This window comes from Idiotropiscis lumnitzeri, chromosome 5, assembly GCF_059441095.1.
Source record: "Idiotropiscis lumnitzeri isolate Australia: NSW breed Sydney's pygmy pipehorse chromosome 5, RoL_Ilum_1.0, whole genome shotgun sequence".
NCBI lineage: Eukaryota > Metazoa > Chordata > Actinopteri > Syngnathiformes > Syngnathidae > Idiotropiscis > Idiotropiscis lumnitzeri.
In genome coordinates, this window is record NC_142395.1 from 8,619,890 (window position 1) to 8,641,624 (window position 21,735).

General features: G+C 38.2%; 1 protein-coding gene across 2 annotated transcripts in view; it reads right to left on the bottom strand.

The window, feature by feature from the left end:
• Nucleotides 1–21,735, bottom strand: part of entrep2 (endosomal transmembrane epsin interactor 2) — a 78,395-nt gene that overhangs the window by 13,054 nt on the left and 43,606 nt on the right. For both annotated transcript variants that reach the window (XM_088297350.1, XM_088297349.1), the window contains exon 3: nucleotides 1,177–1,287. In XM_088297350.1, coding sequence (XP_088153476.1) covers nucleotides 1,177–1,287 — 111 coding nt within the window. The remainder of the gene's footprint in view (nucleotides 1–1,176; nucleotides 1,288–21,735) is intronic.

Sequence of the window (21,735 nt, forward strand, 5' to 3'; positions counted from 1 at the left end):
CGAGCACACCTCTGCAATGTGTCCCAGATTGAGAGAAAGCAGGACATGAACTCAACAAGTATGGGTTAATTAATTTGAGGAGAGGAGATGAGCTGCATTCAAATTTCAGTCGGGACTTGGGGAGGATTTCTGGAAATCCACATGAAGAAGTAAGCTGAAGTCTAAATGAGTTGGTAGAAAAGCAGCCCTCGAACTATGGAAGTTAAGCAATGTGTTTTGGTGTTATATGCAATTGCAATTTCAATTCTTAAACGTAGTGAAGGGTACAAGACAGTGGCTTGACATGTTATAACTTTTTCCGACTTGATAGGTCTGAGAGTTTTTTTTTTAACAACATTGTAACAGTATGAAGGGAAAGAACTGTCGTTTTCTACTAAGAGTAAGAGATACTGTAAATGCCAAGAAGAAAAAAAATGCTCGATGCCCTCCTTTGTCATACTGGTAATGTGCCAGTATTAATATACTTAATGCCAGACATACAGTTTATTGCAATCTTCCTTGCACAACACACAGCGCAAAAGTTTTTCTTGACTGTACTTTTTGTGTTGGGAATTGAAATGTGTTTGTTAAAAAAGTGGACTTGGTGGTGTGGGTGCTGGTTGAGTCATCAATTGGCATCTGATTTAGGAGCAACACTCAATTAAATTTATATTTTAAAATGTACCCTGCCCTGACAACAGCTAGAATAGCAATGGCTCCCCAAATTTACAATTTACCAATGGGAACCATTCATCCATTTGAAATCGTACAACAAAAAGCAGCCCACTTGAGCGCGCTTGTGCTGTTAATTTGGATTAGAGATACAAAAGGGGACAATATCCTTCACATGAAATGATGTTTTTTTTTGGAAGATAATTTTAGTGATAGACCAGCACTGTAACACTTCTACCTTTTTGCCAGGTTCAAATCTCATATATTGAGTCTTTTGTCAAGAAGAATAAAGCACATTTCTTTTCTAGGGCCTCAATGGACTTTATGGGCCCTGTCTATCTCTTTCTTTGTCTGTTGCACGTCTGCACATCGGTCTTGTCTGATTGAGTGGTGAGCAGTGCCGAGCGCACTCCGCCTCTCACCCTCTGTCAGTTGGGATCGGTTCCAGTTTCCGAGTGACCTTGAACAAATTAAGTGGTCTAGAAGATTGGGGAGTGTGCTCTGGAGTGACTCATGCGGTCTTACCAGCTGACATTCTTCCAGTGAGTTGACCAGCTGAGCATTCTGGCAGGAGAGGATGGAGCCTGCCAGGTTGAGCATCACACAAACTGCTGACAACAACATAAAGAATGTGATCTGCAACAGACAGAAGGAAGAAAAAGGGAAAAACTGAGAAAGGAAAGATGCCACGCATCATGTCATCTGCTATTGGTCAGAGAGGCACTCAGACTCGTCTGTCCTGTACTTGGCATTGAATCGCCCACTTGGAACTGACCACCACAGTGGACATTTGCACTGATCTTCAATGAAATCAACTTTTCGTTATAATTATGTCACTGGTTAGCGGCAAACATACAGTATTAGTACCGCTGCTCTAGAGATTCAATAAAAGAAGATAAAATGCAAAAGAAACTACACACACAGCACACAGACACATGCACACACAGTTTCTATTTCATAACGGTGATAGAGCTGGCAGTTCAGCTCTTTGGTGCCGTATAATTTACTTTCATTCCAATCGTTCCCTTGGCCTCTCTCTCCACAGGGCAAACGCTTTTATTATTTTTCAAGCTGACAGCCCAATGGATATAAAACCCTTTGACAGAAATATGCATAGCTACAATTCAGGTATTTCAGATTACAGGTCAAGTGTTGCAGAATGAGTGTTTAAATTGACAGCGGGCAAACTGAATAAAGTTTATGGTAAAAATGCAACCCAGCTATGAGTGTCTCAAGCGGTGACTTGCTTTTTTTTACTTCTGTGAAAGAAGAACTGTAGCAGCCCATTTTTTTTACCTGCAAATACAACTGTGACCAATGTAGGAAAAGGTCCACTATTGAAAGAAACAGATGCCGAATCAGAGAATGTCTTCGACTCACGGAGAAGGTGGAGTCCATGGATGTACATGTTGGTGAGTGCACTCAAGCGCAAAAGGAAAAGAAAGGAGAAAAAGAGCAGGTGGACGAGGAAAGGAGGTGGGGGAAGAAGCATTTAATAGCTATAGCGATTGTCAGGGTCGCAGGTGAGTTGCTACAAGAGCTACAAGATGCTCCCTGGAAAAAAATATGCAATGTCTGAAAATGCAGAGTGCACGACTCTTTTATCTGGAATGAGTTTTGATGACCTTTCTGTACCTCCTGAAAGGTCAGAAAATATAACTCTTATTACGGATTGCATGGATCGCTGTTTTTGTGTGGCTTCTGGTAATTCAACCCTGCATTGAGTACCCTTTTCAGCAGACGCATTCTGTTAATAATACAAAGGCTTGATGGCTACAATCTCTGGATGATGTGGCGACAAGGTTAAGGACATTAAGCCCATCTTCATGTTTAATGCCTGTGTATAATTTCACTTAGAACTTACTTTAGAGGACAAACACATAAAATGCGTCTGCATAAAAATTTGGCAGTTATGATTGAGAGGTACGTAGAGACTGGACTGTCCTTTCATGTGACACTATCGTCTATGTTTTATATTCCAGGTGATTCCTTTGAGGGTGTGAATCATTTTACAAATAATCTCCATGACCAGTGGCATTGCAAAATAGGCTACATTTTAGAATGGTATATAGAAATGAAATCATTGAAATTTATGGAGACATCACATATGCGTCAGTCTATTTACAAATACTAGTTTGTACTAGACTGTATCAAGAGATGGAGCTCATGAGTAATAAAAGTAATAAAACATGTTAATCTTTCCCAGGTGGCTGATACAAATATTCAAAAAGCCTGCAAGGGCGGCTAGCCAGTGGACAAAGAAATTCAACATACTCTCGTGTCATTTACTGTATTAAAATATTGAGGGAAACTCACATTGAAATTGTCCTATGCAGGGTGTGTACCCACGTCTTGCCAAAATCTGTTCGGATACGCTTCTTCCATCACAAAACAATGCAGGTTTCTCAAACTTGACTGAGCCACTGAAGATGAAACACAGCCACATCATTTTATTTCTTTTTTTAAAAGCTGTAGAACTACCCAACAAAATATTTTACTGGGTTTTTACGATTTTCTGTGATGTTTTCGTTAATTTGCTGTTACTGTTTTGTTTATAAGGCCAAGTTAAAAATAGCAGCTTCCTTATGAAAAAAAAAAATAACAATAAAAACTTGGAATATCTTACAAATGTTTGCACAGTTACTAAATAAATTATCAATACAAACAATGCTAAAAAAAATCCACAATAAATCCTTATGGTATGCAAATGAGCAGCCTTCTCCTGGCCATTGTGACCTGAGGGTCGCCATACTTTTTGTCCTAAGATGATTGTCATGCATTGCTTCACTCCAATGCCTTCTCATTACAATGTAAGATCACATCACACCATTTAGCCGCTTGTCATTAATTACAGCTTAGCTGCACACGGCATGCCAAATAGGAAAATACACGTGAGAAGTGTGTGGTAGATTTACACTGCATGTCATCTTCACGCCATTCAATACTCATGGCAGAGGACGACACACTGCAAAACAATCACTATTAATCTACATGACACCCACTCATAGATTACAGTAGAAGGTTCAGGTGTGGCATTTTGATTCTGTCACAAGATAAAATAATTCCGTTTTGGCACGTCCAATTCTATGTATAATATAATATTTGGCAGGAGATCTAGCCATCTTACAAGATGCAAAGGATGTTTTGGATTTAAAGGTATTCAAATATGCAATTATGGTGTATAAACCTGCTTACTTACGATGCATATTGAAGTGGAATTATAATCAAACATCACGTCAGAAAGTCAGATTAATGCTAAACAAACATTTACAGTCAACAAATGGGCAGTAACAAGTCTGCAACACAAATAGACACTTGTAATCTTGCAATGAAGACCGATTTCCTTGCCGAAAGCCCATTTGGCTCATGCATCTTTGCTGTTTATGTAGATCAGAAAAAGTCAGCGATAAAATGTGAATAGTCTCACTTTCCAACGTGAAATAAAAGAGTAAAAGGTTCAATCCACTTGTAATGAATATCTGCAACGTATGAAATTCGGGAGCGCACGTTCTTCATAAATATTTATTGGCCTTGTAATGTATTTTCTGCAATGAAATAGATAATTATGTCCATTTTTATGGACGGCTCTGAGAGATTTATTCATGAGTTTATTAATGTGGTAGTTTGCCGTGGTATATAACCGCAATGCATCATTCTGATGTGTTCTAAAGATTTGATGAATCTGAGTCATGCTGATAAAGCATGTAATGAGTATTTCCGAATGATTCATACAGACTGAAAATGCACAACTTACATTCGTAGACCATCGCGTTTTAATTTTCCAAAGTTTAACACAGGAAAGTCAGACTTTGATTTGCCAATTTAAACAAGAGCAAGAGCACATCAGTGCCCTCAAAACGCTCAACAAATCTGTAGTATGTCTGCAGCAGCACTGTGACAGCGCTCATTTCTTTCCAATTATCTCTTGTCCTCGAGAGACTTGAGCAATGTTTCGCTACAACGCAACGTATTGCACCACTCTGATTTGGCTCTCCTTCGATACTACAGTATATATTAATCTTCAGTCTCCTGCAGATCACCACAACATCTGTTCCAAACATACTCAAAGGACAGCTCATGATGTTTGAACACAATTTAATACGTACAGTATGCAATTGGATACTCTAAAAATTTTAAAAGCAAATAAACCGGCTAAATCGACAACCTGAAGCCTAAGCAAAAATGAGTAAAAAAACAAAAGAAAACAATGCGATACTGCTGGTGGCCCAACCTCTGCCTTTCCAAACAGAAATCCACGCCTGCAACAGCTTGCTTGTCACTGTTTTCCAGATAACTAATAACTTAACCCGATAACCCGTTAAGAATCGTGGTGTATATTTATATATCTGGGGGCGTGAGCGTGTGTGTTCAGACATAATCACCAGGATTACTGCTAAACGGAGTCAAGTGACCTAAAGCTCAAATAAACAGAGTCAGTGTTGATTCATGCTCCCAGAGGCATAACCCAAGGGACGAATCCCTGACCAAGACATAACAAACTCCATAGACTCTCTAATCCTTCTGGGGGAAAGCTTTGTTGCAGAACAATTGAAATCCAGGTATTTTTGCAGCTCAAGTAAATTAAAACAAAGACATGCCTACTCAAATGTTGTACATGTTAATATGGGGGAAAAATTAATATCAATAAAGGAGATTGACCAGTAACTGCAATTATTCATCTTTAGGCTTGAGGAGTAACGGAAGCACTAATCAGCAAATGATTGCTGCAGTTAACAGGTACATTTATAAAAAAAAAAAAAAAAAAAAAAAAAAAAAATGGGATTCAACATATATAAATATTTATGCATTTTATTAACAGTTGCCAGCTTACGCTCTTTACAAAAAAAATAATAATATATACATTTTACAGTGTGAAGCAGATAAGTGGAACTAAACTACCATATAGTCCAATTAAGTGATGTCTTCCAGCTGTGAAATAGCGGTCAAAATGCATATACTGAAAGAAGAATTGCACGTAAGACCACTGATATTAGCTAAAGTTAACTTTATTTAGCTAGAGAGCTTTCAAATTGAAAACCTACTAAACTATTTACTCTGAAAATACACTAGGCTAAATTGCTTGAATAAATATTTATAAGACAGAAAATATCATACAACATTTGTATTTGGTTTCTTTCGTTCGTTTTATTTTGGCATTGTAAAAATCACAAAGCGATTGTAAGTATGGTACATTACTGAAATATACTGTCATGCTACTTGGATTACGTTGCTGACTACATTTTTTAACAATCAACTAATAACTGTCGGAATACACTTTTAAAGTCATCCTCCCAACCCAGTTCATTGAGCATTCATGCTTCCGATGTTGTTCGATGTGGAAGAACTTGACCCCCTGACCCCAACCCAATGAAACACCTTTTGTATGAACTACAACATTGAAGATGACCAAGGAGGCCTTCACTCATCTACAAAATCAGTCAGCTCTAATTCTCTTTTTCTGGATGATTAGTCAGAAATTCCCACAGAAAATGTATTCCTGCTTCCACATGCCATGCAGACCACTCAGCTCTCTCTGCGCTGAATTTGAAGGAAATGAGAGGAGCTGCGTCTGCATTCCCAGCGCAATAGCCTTCTTCCACTTGTGCTAGTCTCGCAAAACACCCAAAAAAAAAAAAAAAATTCACCCATGTGCACAGTTAAGATGGACTTCACGCTAGCCTTGCACTGGGCACAAAAATAGGGCCCCAGATGTGTTTTTGCTGTTGAGTGACAGAAAGAGAGCGGGAAAGAGGAAAGATCTTTAGAGTGTATAGGCTTTGATTTATAGTTATGTTGACAGTTTGTCAGACTGCATCTCCACAGGGTATGATTGATTAGTTCCTGCGGTTGAAGACATCATCTGGAAGTAACGGTTCACACTTTTAATTGGTAAAAAAGAAATGTCTCCGACTGCACATATATATGTATATATATATATATATGTATATATATATATATGTATATATATATATATATATATATATATATATATATATATATATATATATATGTATATGTATATATATATATATATATATAAGGTAAATATTACCCAACAAGTAAGGAACTACTCGTACGTAAGGCAGCTTGTGGAGTCTATCTCTATGCCAGTGCTCAGGCGTATCGAACAGAACAGACCGTGAAAGACGTTATCACCCTAAGGGTCAACAGTTGATTAGCCTCTCCTTCTCAACATTTTCATCAGCCACTGACCTCTAAAGAGTGCAAACAAGAAAGGGGGAGGATGCTATAATGAGACAGCTGAGAACCACACCACAGGAGTGTTGTTTTTGGCATGCATTTTAGATTTAGTCTTTGTCTTTTGGATGCAAATGCTCATTTGTTTTTGTCACATTTAGTCATTCCTATTCGTGATAGAGTCCAGTTTTAGTCTCCGGAAACTCCCAAAAAAATATTAGTCTAGTTTTGGTAAATTTAGTCGACAAAAACTTAAAAAGGTTTTAGTTTAGTTTAGTTAAAACTATTCAAAACTAGTCCACCTAATAGCAAAGACTTTCTGATCGACTACTAAATTTTATGCATTTTATGCAATTTTTTTGAACGACAGATTACATGTGCAATAGGAAAGGATTTCATAAATTTTGAACGTCTGATGGACTCCTCACTAAAAATGTCATCCTGTCTCGTCTCGTCACTGAAAATTCACATACGTCACGTCATGTTTTCGTCATCAAAGAGCCACGTTTAGCTCGTCATTGTCTCGTTATCGTCATGGGAAAAAAAGGCGTGAATGAAATATTTTTAGTTGAAAATAATGCACCACAGGGAAATCGCAAAACTTTGAAAAATTAATTAACTTAAAATATTCTGCAATTTTCATTCACATTAATAATGAAATTGAGATTTAATGAGGATAGTGACATTGTCAATCATTGCATTGCACATCTCTCAATGTTACTTTGATTAAATCAAAACGTGTGCACACTTCTCATCTTACTACCGTCTCCTGCACTTGGAGCCATCAAATTATTTGGTCCGCCTCATCTGCCTGGAATCGCCGGATCGGATGACTCTTATTTATCTGACCCCTCTTACTGAGTCTTAAGTGGTGTGCCTCGAGGTTTGCTCGTTCCTTTTCACACCAAATTCCCTTTGCTTGATTCCCCCCATCATTTCTGTGCTGAGGAGATGAAAAAAGGCCGACATCAACCTGACTTTCCACTGATTGGGTCTATAAGCACTTCAAATCGAAGGTAACAAGACTGAGCTTCACTTTGTCCCCCTGGAAATGATTGACCCCTCCAATTTGACAACACCTCAATGTAAGCTTCCCAGAATGTTTTGTCTTTTGACCACCAACTGCCCTGTTTTACCCCCATTGCTGTGATAACAAGCCCCCGCATGCTCTTTCTCTACAGCAGAGGTCACCATGTTGTTGACCAAATCAGTCGCCCGTGGGTCTCTTTTCGAAAGACCTCACCAGCAATGGGACTTTCTGAGGAATGTTGTAGAATTGATTATTTCAAATTTTGACTGTATTAAATCAATGATTGTCCATTTTTCACTAACAAGCTCAGTTTATATATTTTTGGATCAGGAAACTGAAATTAGTCATCAATTTCTTTTTTATCTATTCATTTTGGAGAAATTAGGAAATAATGGACAACTTGAAAAACGCCATGGCACCCTCCACTCTCTTCACGTCTCTGCGAGAGTGCCGAAAGGGACCAATTACAAACTCTCCATTGGAAATCATTGTACTTTTAGGTACTAATGTCATTTTTACATGAAAACCTATTATATAAGTGGCAATGTGAAGATCAGGCAAGTGTCCCTTTAAGCAGAATGCCATGTTAAGAATAGTGGAGGTGCATAGAACAGTTTATTGCAAATATTTTTTTTAAGTTAATGTAATGTAAGATGTTTGCTGGGCCATTTTCTAGTGCTGCCTAGATCATGCTGCTCTTGCTTTTTGGAGCTGTCAGATAAAGAGGTCTAGCTAATTCATATTCTAATTAATATGGGGCCACATTTCCTGCTTATTGTGTCTCAGGGGAGGACATCCTTCACGAAGCATTATAGTGAGCCAAAAAGGTTTGCATTCACTCAGCCTTGCTCTGTTACTCTTTGCTTTCAGGGAAGCACCTCTCATACCTTACTTTGGTCCAATTCCTTATCTGTTATTTCCTGTCATTTGAAACTCAAAACAGATATTTGTGAAGATGCATAGCAATAAGGAATCACTGATGATCATGTGTGTTCTGCAAGGGAGTGAATTAGAGGGGAAGACATTGGGATTCCTTCATCCCCTTCAATGTGGGGATTATTTGCCACATGTAGGGATGATTTCTCATATGTTCACATCAAGATTCTTTCACTGTTATTTTTTACTTTATTATTATTTATTCATTTGGAAAACATTTGATTATGTACCAAGACAAGATGCAATAGCATTGGAGAACAATCTAGTATTGTGTAAGTGAAACAAGGATATTGGCATGTTTTCCTGCCAGAATTGAAATGTATCCATTTTAAATATCACATTCAAGAAAGTTGTGCTTCAGCTTTGTCTCAATCTTTGAATTCAAGCACAAAGTAGAAGTATAAAACATTCAATTCAATCCCGATTACGACTGCAATTAGGAAATCGACATTTACTAGTTCAAAAGCTGTTCCCTGACAAACCAACATTTACGCATGGTTTATGTTGCTTTCTTGTAAACACGAGTCAAAATGGGATTTTTCCACCGCCCTCATGATTATAAAGCAATGCATTTACATTTGATATTGATAATGTTCTGAGTGTAACTGCAAATTTATCAACCTGAATTTGTGCACCCATCAATTAGACTCTCATCACTGAAAATATAATAACCCATAATTGAAGGTTGCCATTGTTCATTCAATATGAGATTAATGGAGGGTGTGTGATAAGAGACACTTTGGAAGACTCTGAAAAGACTTGAATTAAGCGACGTCCTTCAAATATTGAACTTTAATTCACGAGTTACAGTCTTGTGATTATGGGAAGATCAAACTGCGGCTTGAAATTAGATTGCTACAACCAGAAAAAATTTGAACTAATCTGGTCAGTGATTGTGTAGTGTGGCAGCGTGGTTTCCGTTCAAGGTCTTCCCTAGATTTTCTGGACGACGAGTATGAACACAAAATTTCAGAAACAGCTAATACAGACTCAGGCTACGTTAAGGCTAAGTCGTGATGCCCAAATAAGATTTTTTTTTTTTTGCAGTGCATCTTCTAATGTGAACACAACATGCCCGTGTTGTGACTTGTATGCACACCAAGCACGACATAGAGTGACATGCACTACAAATACACTGCAAAATTCATACACTACAAATAAAAGATAGTTAGGGCCCTATTTTTGTGCCCAACACAAGTCTAATACAAAGCGAACTCTAACTCGTGTGCATGGGTGGAGTTTTGTTTCTTTTGGTATTCTCCTGGACTCGCACAGGTGGAGAAGGGCGTTTGTGCAAATCTGCGCCATTGTAGGATGTAACATAGCTGACTCCCAGCCAATTGAAGCGGCTCCCCTCATTCCCTTTAAAATCAGGACGGTCGAGAGGCGCACGCAGTCCTTGACATTGCATAAGCAGAAATTGACTCGCATGGGCAAAATGTGTTACGTAAAGATCTCCCAAGATATTATTAACACAAGTCACCAATGTGTACTAAACAATGCATCATCGTTTCAAATGGTACTCATTTTCCTCCATTAAATCTGGCTTTTTCGTAAATTATCAGATAATTGATTTAACCCAACCACCGCATTTCAGTTTTGGAGAGAAAATCACCTGCACAGACACGCACAGTTTGATTGCATTGCTGCCAAAACATGTTGCTATGTTGTTAGTTGTTGATGTTTGCTGAAGAGTTACGCAGTAAACAACAGGATGTCTAGTTTTTGTGAGACTGTGAGGACTCGATAAGTTGCATGAATTTGGTAAGGTAAAGTCAAGAAATCAGATTTTCAAGTATACAATACATCATAGAGTTTAGATTACCACAGGTTTAGAGAAAGAGAAACTTTTGTTACGATCCATAATGCACTTTTCTATCTACATTGTTTCCTTTGGAGGAATGTGCCCACCACAGAGAACCTCCTCATTCTTTTTATTTCTATTACAGTCCTATTCCGATTTGACAGTCTATTGGCAGAGTCTCAATATGAAGAAGAAATGGTTTGGTGTAAGGAGCAGTGAGAAGAGTCCATGCTAATACAAACTAACCAGAGGCACCAGGCAAGCTGTGAGCAAGAAAAGACCCGGACCAAATATTCTCAGTTCCAGCTTGCATGCTCTTTTTCTCAGTCTGGTAGATCGGAGACAAAACAACAAACACAACAAAACAGTCTTTTTTTTCCTCTTTTTTTTCATGCGAAAAACATTTCTGCACAACACGACTACTTTATTTGACAAGTGTGTTTTTTTTAAATAAAATATTTAACAAGATACAACAGCATACAGTGCTGTGCAAAAATCCAAGGCCCCTATTAGATTTGTCGCAATAATGTAATGCTCAATACGTAACGACAAAACCAGTATGCACAACACAGATTTCCACCAAGGCTGAACTATTTTGAATACTCTAGTCCACACTTTGAGACATAAATGATGCTGTCAGAAAACCTTTGTCACTTGAAGCGGAATGGAACAGACAGCAGACAGAAATTGGTTTTTAACTCGCTTCCTAATCAGGACAAATCCATGTTCACTGACGGGAAATCGTTCAGCACAGTCAATTTGTTTTCGCTAGAGATGAATCATCAGATGATTCCTCTTTCTGAACATTAAGAGTTAGTGCACATCAACTTTGATCACTTTAGATAAAAAAAAAAAAGTAGTAGGAAAATGGGATCAATCATCATCTATGGAACGTAAAAACAAATTAATCGATTTAAAATAGTTTTAAAAGGAAATCAATTTCAACAATCAACTTTGTTGGACAAAACAGAATAATAAGAGGCAATGCCTGCTGCTGTTGTCAACCCTCATGGTGTTACAAAGAGCAGTGTAGTCCAGTTGTTTACTACCCAGTCTTTGTGTATTATTAACTCAATTTCCCCAAATTCTCGGGGCATTGAATCTTCCATCGCAACTAGACTGTTCTGATGTCTTAGAAGATTTTTGCCTCTCATCTGAGCAGGCTTCATCAAGTTTGTGTGTATCGGGCATTAAAGAAAAAAGCTCAGTGAAAGTTCCACGGTACGTTTTAACTGTAACAATGATATTGGTAAAGAAGCACTACAACTACACGCCAAACTACTTTTTCTCCAATGATATAAGAATGAGAGTCATCACATAACAGGTACGGTAGGTCTTTAATTTTGGAGTGGAAACAAATATGTGCAATTTTGATGAATGTATAAGTGTGTTTTCAGGGTTCAATGCTGCTGTCACGAAATGTAATGGCCAAAACAATACTTTTTAAAATTATTTTTTGGGGGGTCTTCACTTGAAACATATTAGACCTTCTACTGATGCTGGGTTCTGTTTGGCTTTTTTGGGACAGCCTTTGGTCAATCGTCATTTGTGTTTGTGCCCGTTATTTATTTTTAAATGTTGAATGTAAAACCAACTCTCTCTTTTTTTTTTTTTTTTTTTTAAATAAATGTGCAAAGGAACAAAACATCGTGACAATACATTCCAAACAGCAGATTGAAAGAAAACATTTTTCGGTCTACAATAACTTTACGCTAATTGTATGACTGAGCTTTTTGTCGTACTCGTTAAAGTGTTATCATTTTGGGTGAGTCCCTTCATCCATTCATCCATTCACAAATTCACATTCACACATAAACATAATTTAGAAGCCACTTTTTCTTTGAGCTCCTGCACAGAAAGCTAAATTAGAACCCATTCATCCATTTTCTAAGCCACTTATCGTCACAAGGGTCACGGGGGTGCTGGAGCCTATCCCATCTGTTTTCGGGCAGTAGGCAGGGTACATCCCGGACTGGTTGCCAGCCAATCGCAGGGCACACAAAGGGAACACTTCTGAGCTGTGAGGCCATCATGCTAACCAGTCGTGCACCGTGCCACAATTCGAGCCATAAGATTAGTTTATCAGCTGCCTTTGCTTTTTACATAGTATGCAGCAAACAAGGGCGGACAAGGTGTCATTTTACACCGACATCAATGACAATAAAGTAAAGTCGGATAAATGAGCATCTTTCAGATGGGCAGAATATTGCCAGGACAACATCCCCACGTATGGTGTACCAAAAGCAATCTGAAAAAAAAGTGCAGCTAATGCCATCTTTTAAAAAGGAACTAGAGAAATCACTGAATGTTCGTTGTGACTGGTGAAAACCCATGCAAGCCTGATTTTGAATGCAAAATGGTTTTACAAATGCTCACACTCTTGTACACACTGGAATTAACAGCTTGGCATTTCTTTACTTGTGAGCGGAGTGCATATTAGTCAAGTGAGAGGTTAATTTAAAGTTCTTGTAGATCATTGGCAACCATTACACTCAACTGCAATGCGAGTGGCTTGGAGTTGCTTTATTGCTCTGGTCCACACAAAATCCCCAAACTGTGCCCAAGTGCTCATTTATTCAGCCCCTGAAGGAATCAAAACAGTTAACTGAGTTTGCATTGTGGACGCAAGAACCGTTGCATTTGTGTAGTATTCTGGAGTCCTGCTCATTAATAGGTAACCAAAAGATCCTGGTTTGATGATGATTTGGGCTACTGAATATAAATTTTCTTTTAATGTGACACGAGCTGTAAACCTTGCACTGGGCACAATCAGGGCATCCATTTGCCCCTATGCCATGGCTTTACTTTATACTTTATACTCACACCTCGGCCTTCAGTGAAGTCCTACTTAATCTGACTTGAAAAAAATAGCCCTGATAACACATCATTTATGACACCACGGCTGGAGAAATAATATAAAGACACACAATGTTGGACCACCTTGGCTCACCACAGCGAGCTTGTCTTGAAGTGTCGGACTTCAAAATGGTCGTGCAAGTATATGTGCAATAAAATCCACACTTTTCCCTCCTTCGGCCATTGTGGTTTAAAAATATAAAATAATTTTCACCTAAAAATATACATAACCGCCCACTACTGGTACTTCTACACATGCCAAACCATAGGCATTTAGCCCATTTGGAGAATTGTAGCAGCCGTGGCTAATGCCAGCTTGTTTACAGTGCTAATGCTAACTATTACAAAGTATTGCTCACACTGCTGTTTTGTTGAATTTTTATACTGTTCTTTGTGACCGACCATAATCGTGTACCATTATAAATAACCACAGGAGAATTGGTGCATGAGCTGTGTGCAATTTGTTAGAGAAATTGTGAAGTGCGGCAAAATTTTTGCTAGCGGTTCTAAAACTGCAAACTCACTCTTTCATGGTGATTTCATGAATAATTTTCTCGTGGATCATACTGAATATGACATTTTTATGAATTCCCTTAGAGAACACATGCATTACAAACCAGCAGCACCAGTGGCATGTAAGATGGCTCACCCTGCTGCAGCAACCGTGCACGGAATAAGCATATGAATACTCGCTGATGCATGGATGTCTGGCTAGATGAACTTAATAGTCTGCTGTATAGACTACAGTGGTCATCACACACGCAGCCACAGGGATAGCAGCAAGCAGGCATGCTTGCTGGCTGTTCTAGTCAATTCATTAGAGTGTGAAATATGCTTGATATAACTGTGTGCAGACCACAATTCCCTGGTTTATGACAAGTGACCGCAGAGCGCTCTTTCAGTTAAGAAAAGAATACAAACTGCTGAAATCCGCCTCGAATGCTTCAATTTCCCCCATTCAGTACATGTCTCCCTATGACACCAAGCTAGTGAAAGCGAATAATAAAACCAAGTGACAGCAGAGCTCATGAATATGACCATAAACACCTGTAATGAAAGCCTGTCTGCTACATTTCACTTTATTATTGTTATTCGAGGTTGTATTTTTTTTCATCTGCAGTGTTGGTAATAATATAATTTAAACAAATGACATTTGGTAACACATTGTTTTTTTTTTCATTGATGGACTAATCTAACTAATTATTTTTCGCATAGTTGAAACGTTATTGTTATTGCGCGTTAAATGTAATGAGTTAGTATACTGTGTAATCCTGACACAAACTGGCGCCACACAAAATGCCTCATCTCATTTCTTTTAATTAAAACGTCACTCCTCACTCATCAAAACATTGAACGTGACCTGAAAGTTGCTCTCATGCCGCCATAATAAGGATCGTTTCAAATCTCGATAGAGTGCTCCGAACGCAAATCCTTTTATCGGACATAAGTGTCAAATTCAGGTCCAAAAGGTAAACCATGCAACAGTTTGTCTTTAGCCACAGGTGCTTCTACTCAACCGGCAGGTAAACGAGCTCTTGAGTAGAAGCACCTGTGGCTAAAGACCAAAGGTGGCAGAGTTTACTTTCATGACCTGGATTTGACGCACCAGTCAGATAGGAGGACTTGCATTTTGGTCATCGACATGCTAATCAAAATTAGCACCGATATGTTGGTAAATTATAAACCTCCAATCAACAGACAGGAAGCAGTCCAGCAGGTTATATACTTAACTTCTTGTATGATGTTTATTAACATCAACAGCAGCACATTTGCGTTTAATTGTGAAGCTCTCTCCAGAAGCTAACCAACACTGATCTTTGTACTTTGTAACCATGGCAGCAGCTAGCAGTAAAATGTTAAATCCTTAGTTTGTGATGATTTTCGGAAAACGGAAGAAATCTTACAACGCTTTATGTTAGCGGCGCTTGCCAACCAACATGTCCGCTGGCAATTCATTGTGGGTAATCGCAACCGTTGGAAGCCCTGTATTGTCTTAAACGCACATCGAGGTGCGAGGATTGAGCATCAAGAAGCTTTCACAGGACAGTCCTTAACACAAACGGTTTGAAAAATACAGTGTCAAGTGCAGGGGTCTTTCTCGGCTGCAACATAACTGATTCAAATGATCAGCTCATCAGCAAGCTCCGAGAAGCCTGATAAGTATCCTGTTCATTTGAATCAGGTGTGTTGCAGCCGAGAGAGATGGAAACCTTGCAGGACAGCGGCCCTCGAGGACTGGTGTTTAACTCCCCTGGTCTAGTGTCTACATATCTGATTTTAATGACAACCAATGCAGCCACAATCTTTTGACAGGGCAGTTTCCAAAATTGTGCGATACATATTACATGTGATATAGTTGCAAATGTACAATAGTTATGATGCAGACTTCAAGCGTGTAAACTGAATGATCAGCAAATACCGAACATCCTGTGTTTCTTTCCTGGCTGTCACGTTATATGACTTTCTCGCCTAACGTAGTAAGTTAAACTTTCCTCGTAATCCATGTGGCTCATGGGGGAAGAGAATTGCTCTCCACGGTGGCCATTTGAAACATTCGCTCGGCTGCGATCAGATTCACATGACTGGATCCTGCCTGATGATTTGCCGAATGAATTATTACTTCCTGTATCTAATATTGAGAGTTCAATGTGTTAATTGAAATTTATATTGAAATGATTATTTTTATTTAAAAAAAGATACTAAACTTCCCGTTGTCAGTTTATGGGCAATAAATATTGAATATTGAATATTTGTGTAGAATTACCTGGCCATTCTATTCATTTTAAATGTCTTTTGAAAACTGCTTGAACCAAAAAAAAAATTAAAGGGTTGCTATGGCACCTATGCAGTTGCCAGAGGACATCATATTGCATATAAAGCATAGTTATGGCATTTTGTCAATATACAAAACAGACTTTGCACTTTACCGATGGCTACCGATTAATGATTGAAAATACTTCAATCCGGTTAAAAATGTAAAGACAGATGCTCGATGCATAAACAAAGTAAATTGTGGTCTTCACCTTTATATTAACCAACAGTCATTGTGTTGTTCTACAGAGGAGCATCAACTCTCATTGCACATTGTACAATGACAATAAAGGGATTTCTGATTCTGAACTTGCAAAACTCAAGTTGCAAAATCTCCTATTCAGATTAATTGGTTTAAAAAGATAACATGGGCAGGTTGTGTTCAGCCTTTTATTTATTTCATTTGCTGGAACGAACATCTTTGAACATTTTTTATTTTGTTGCTGTGTCTACTAATGAGGAATTTGCACTTTTGCATCTGTACATTTAACTCAACTCAACTCCAAACTGCAGATGAATACATTAGGCAGTTCATTCGTTATGACCTTTGTAGGAAAATAATGGCTTACTAACGAGCTTTTTTTTTATTTGCATTGCAGAACTTGTGTGTGTCTTTGTAAAGAGACAAAATGAAATTATTTTCTGTTTGTGTTTCACCAAATTACATTTCTGAAAAAGGCTACGGTAATGGTCACACTCTCAAAACAGATTAGTCAAATCATCAACCACTGTGTGTTTAAAATTAATTTGATATTTTCGTCATTATATTAGAGAAAATAAACAACTCCTGTGTTATTAATTAATAATGGCATGATTATTAAGAAAACACAAACAAAGGATTTAGGGGAAAAAAAGGAAAACAGCATGTCTCCACTATTTTTTTAACCTTTCTGTTATTTCTTAAGTGCGGCTCATGAGTAACATTATCACCACTATTGTGCCCACAGTGGGTGTTAAAGCTAATTTGACTATCATCTGATTTGTGTTCATAAAACATTGGGAGACACTTTACCCACAAAAATATCGGAGCTCTTTCTAGCTTTTACCATTCTGCAAGTCGGTTGTAATTTCCAGAGATGGGCCGGAACAGCCGTCCGTCCGTCCGGGACCCATTTTTTGGGAGCGGAGGACGGAGGAGCAAAGTTTTAAATGCAAGAACAGAATTGCTCTAAAAGGACGGAAGTGTAAGGACGGAGGACACGGGCGGAATGGCAAAATAGGGCAAAGTGCCCATCTATGGTAATTTCAACGTTATTCGAGCGGTAACTCTGTAGAGTGCGGTTCAATTTTTGTCTGAATGTTCAAGAGAATAACTCAGGGGTGAGGGGAATGCTTTCATTGTGAATGAATGAGCAAATACAGATATTCTATAACAAAAGAAAGAATTATTGGAACGTACATATTGAGATATTTTGGTTTTGTATTAGTTAGCAGGCGTGAGCAAACTATGGCCCGGGGGCCACATGCGGCCCGTTAAACGTTTTAATCCGGCCCGCCGAGCTTGAAAAAAATTAAATGAATAAACCTTGTTAATAATTTATTTTCTAAATAATGTGTTTTTTCTAAGACATATATATTGTTGTAATGCTTTTGTTCACTTTCATTTAAAATTAAATGCATTTATTTTCTCCAATGAGGTGCGGTTACGAAAAAACTCCATCCATCTGCTACTGGTCCACCCCCTCTGTCAAATTTTAGAACCCATTGTGGCCCGCCAATCAAAAAGTTTGCCCACCCCTGAGTTAGATGCTAGTTTACTTTGTGATTAATATAATTCAACCAACTTTATTGATAGAGCACTTATAAAAACATCATTGTTGTATACAGAATGGTGTACATGGAGATAAATCAGACTTTCACAAACATGCAGCTATAACAATAAAATAATAACATAAAAAGCCATTCAACAAAAAGCGGATTGGAAGAAATGAGCCAATTCCAATGGCATAGCACGAGAGAGAAAGAGAATGACAAAATGTTTTAAGACGCACAAGGGAAGTCAGTCTTGCCATTCTGAGACCACCACTGGGGCGACCAGGGGCCCCAAGCAATAAGTTGGTCCACTTTTAGCTGACACTGGCCCAGCTTCAGTGTGGGACTGCAAACACACTCAAACTAATCCGTTCCTGTCACAAAGAGAGCAAGAAGAGTCTACCCATAGCTGTCAAACTGGCCTTTAATTGGTCGGATAATGTTTGGAATGATTTAATCATGACAACACTTTCAAAGACTGCACTGTCATTTAAATTGTTGTGCAGTTCGGATGTTTCATTGTAAACTTTTATTTCACAGCAGGAAATGTCTGTTTTCTCATGTTTATCGGTCACTGGACGGTCTTCCACGCTCACATTTTACTGTGTATCCATCCTGTACTGTAATGTTTATGGTTTGTCAGGGTCGTGGGATGACACACAGACAGAATCTCATAAACTCCCGCGCTGCCATCACACCAGGTCTCCTTCAGAAATATGGTCCTTTATGGAAAGTCTTTGATGATGATTAGAATTTCATTGTGCTGTGTGCAGCATTAACTACATCTTTGGCAATAGAATTGTGTGTGTGTGTGTGCGTGTGTGTGCTGTTGTGACCACAAAGCTTTTAAGAAAAAAACATAACCCATAGCAAATGGAATTTTGTTATGAGAAGCAGGAGTGTGTGAAGCAAAGTGTCTATTATGTTTTACGTACATTATTTTGTTGCAGTTGGGAGTAAAAGTGTCTCTGCATTAATCTTAATGAACCATTTCATATGAATCTGCATGAGCGATAGGAATCATGAGCAAATTACATTGGGGTGATTCTCAGTACGTATAGTCCACCTAGATTCGTTCGTTCTCTTTTGTGTGTACGAGCTACCTTGGATGAGGTACTACTGTACTTACTCCATAATTTAATAAGTTGAACCGCTAGTTCAATGGGTTACCTACAAAATACTGTGCTAACATTTTTTTAAAAAACGTTTTTAATTTTGTTTTTTTGTTTTATTTATGTTTGGTTATGGGTGTTAAATCAAATAGATCAATATGTATATTTTATATATTTTTTAGTATACTTGTGCGAGTCAGCAGGATTGAAATCTCAGGTGAAGGCATGTAATTTGCGAACATGACTGCCATTGTTTGGCATTTGTACATTTTTGGTCATTTGTACCAGTTTTTCAACTGAATATATTTGTATTAAGGTACTAGTGAAGCTGTTGAACTGCAAAAATATGAATTTGAAATAAAAATGAGGGTCTACTTGAGAGCTAAGCGCTTGGTACCCAATTACCAAGTGCTCCAATTTGACACAAAGGTATAGACCACAACATTGAATAATCTCTTACTGCCCTCTTTGCAGGGCTTTTAGATTTCTTGAAGGGATTGCTGGTATTATATATGGTCAATAAGAGGCGTTTGTCAATTCATATTAGGCTAGATGCGCGCGAGCGTGGCAGTTTGGAACAACAAATTACTTATTGGTATACGTGTGACAGGTGTCCGCATGTTTGATAAATACTTTTTTTTTCTATTAATGCACATTCTAAATTTCAGCCTTACAAACACATTTTGAAACTGCTCTACGCACTCTGATAAATGAGAACCATCCATTTATGATATTATTTTTTTACCATTTATCATGATTTAGTGAGTTTCTGAGTTTCTATTTGTGCAAGTCTCGTTTTGCCCATTTTATTAGATGAACGTCACGTCCAGGGCCAAAAATCTGTGACCATTAATTATAAAATGTTGCTGAAATAGTCAGACTGCAGTAGTCATCACAAGTCAAGTTTTTGTATGGTAACTATTAATGAGGGCAAACAATTTGCACGTCTGTGTTTAAAGTAAAGTAAAGCAAACCAACGGTGATGTGTGTTCCTTTCAACAATAGCATCAGTAAAGAATTGAAAGAGTGAACAGCTTCCGTTACTCAGAAGGGAATAATACTTAGTAGCTTCTTGAAGACATTCCAAACAACACAGAAATTGAAATAGATAAATGAGTATGTTATTCATTATTTATATTTGTGTCTTTTACTTTTTATTCAGTTTCATGTAAAAACAATTGACAACTTAACGATTCTTGAAATAATCATTAGTTGCAGCCCTTATTTTTAAGTGTCATCAAAAACATTATTTGAAAAATTAGTGATGGTGATAGGCCTATAGTCATTTTTTTCATTGATGTATTTTGCCCTTATGAGGAAATATCAATGAAGGTTTTCATTATTATCTCATTTTCTGTACAACTGAAACTTTTGTAGCCTGTGCCGGATGACTTTGGGCGAAAGCCAGTCAATCATGGGGCACATCTCGAGACAGACAACCATTAATAGCGTCACTGGGGGGAAACTGAAGCCACTCTGGTCACAACTGGTGTAGTCTTTCCATGCAATAATATTCTCGTTTACTTTACATTTTCTGTGCTGCAATGTTTATTTGTGTGTTTGTTGAACACTTTTGAGTATTTTGGCATCTTACATGAAGGGACGAGGTCAGCCACTTCTCTTCATCTTTGAGCCTCCCCTCCCGCCTGTGTCCCACCATCTCATCGGTTCTGAGAGCATTGTGTGTGTATTTATTGAATGCATGCGAGTTACTTTCAAGCTTTGATCTTTACTTCATTGGCTTCTTTAGAGCTTATCTTGTTCAGGGTTGTGGGGAGCCGGTGCCGATCTCAGCATGACTTTGGACGAAAGGCAGCCTACATTCTGATCCCATGAAAGTACCCAAATCCACAGACAGAAAACCATCCACACTTACAGCACATCCCGAACTGAAGTCAGGCCAGTAAACCACAACACAGGAAATGTCATTTTTACCTTTCAATTAATACTAAAAAGTCTGTCAGGTGAAATCTGTAGTCCCGTTTTGCCATTGGACATGGGTGTACAATGTTGCAAGAGTGATACAAAGTTCTTAAATGTTCACCTTCTTAAATAATTTATTTCTTTACAGTGATTCTTTTCAGCCAACAGGTAATAGCAGGTAATTTCACCCACGGCCAACAAAAGTTGGTTGGTTATGAAACGGGATTGGAAACCAGAAAATGTTTCAACAGAAATTGGCCAAAGAATTTGATGTACCTCAAGCAATAATTCTCAGCCCATTTCTGTCAAACCTTTTCAGCAGTCCCTATCATCCGTTACTGTTTTATTAGCCACTTCCCCTGGTAGAAATACCTGCCATGGTTATCTGAGAAGAAATGTAAAAAAGATTTAGTAAAGGAGGTAAAAAATAAAGAACTCCTGTATATCAATAAAGGAAGACGCTGATGTTGTAGCGCTTCATTCACCTGATTTCCACATAGACAGGTTGGGTTCAGTTTGAACGAGTGCAAATGCGAGTGAATGCTTGCTTAAGGTAATGAGAATCGTAACAATGTGAACATCACTTCGATATCTCGTTCTCGAGCCAATTCTCAAAGTCTGCAGAAACAGTGACAAGAGAGCAAGACATTCTTTGTTAGTTT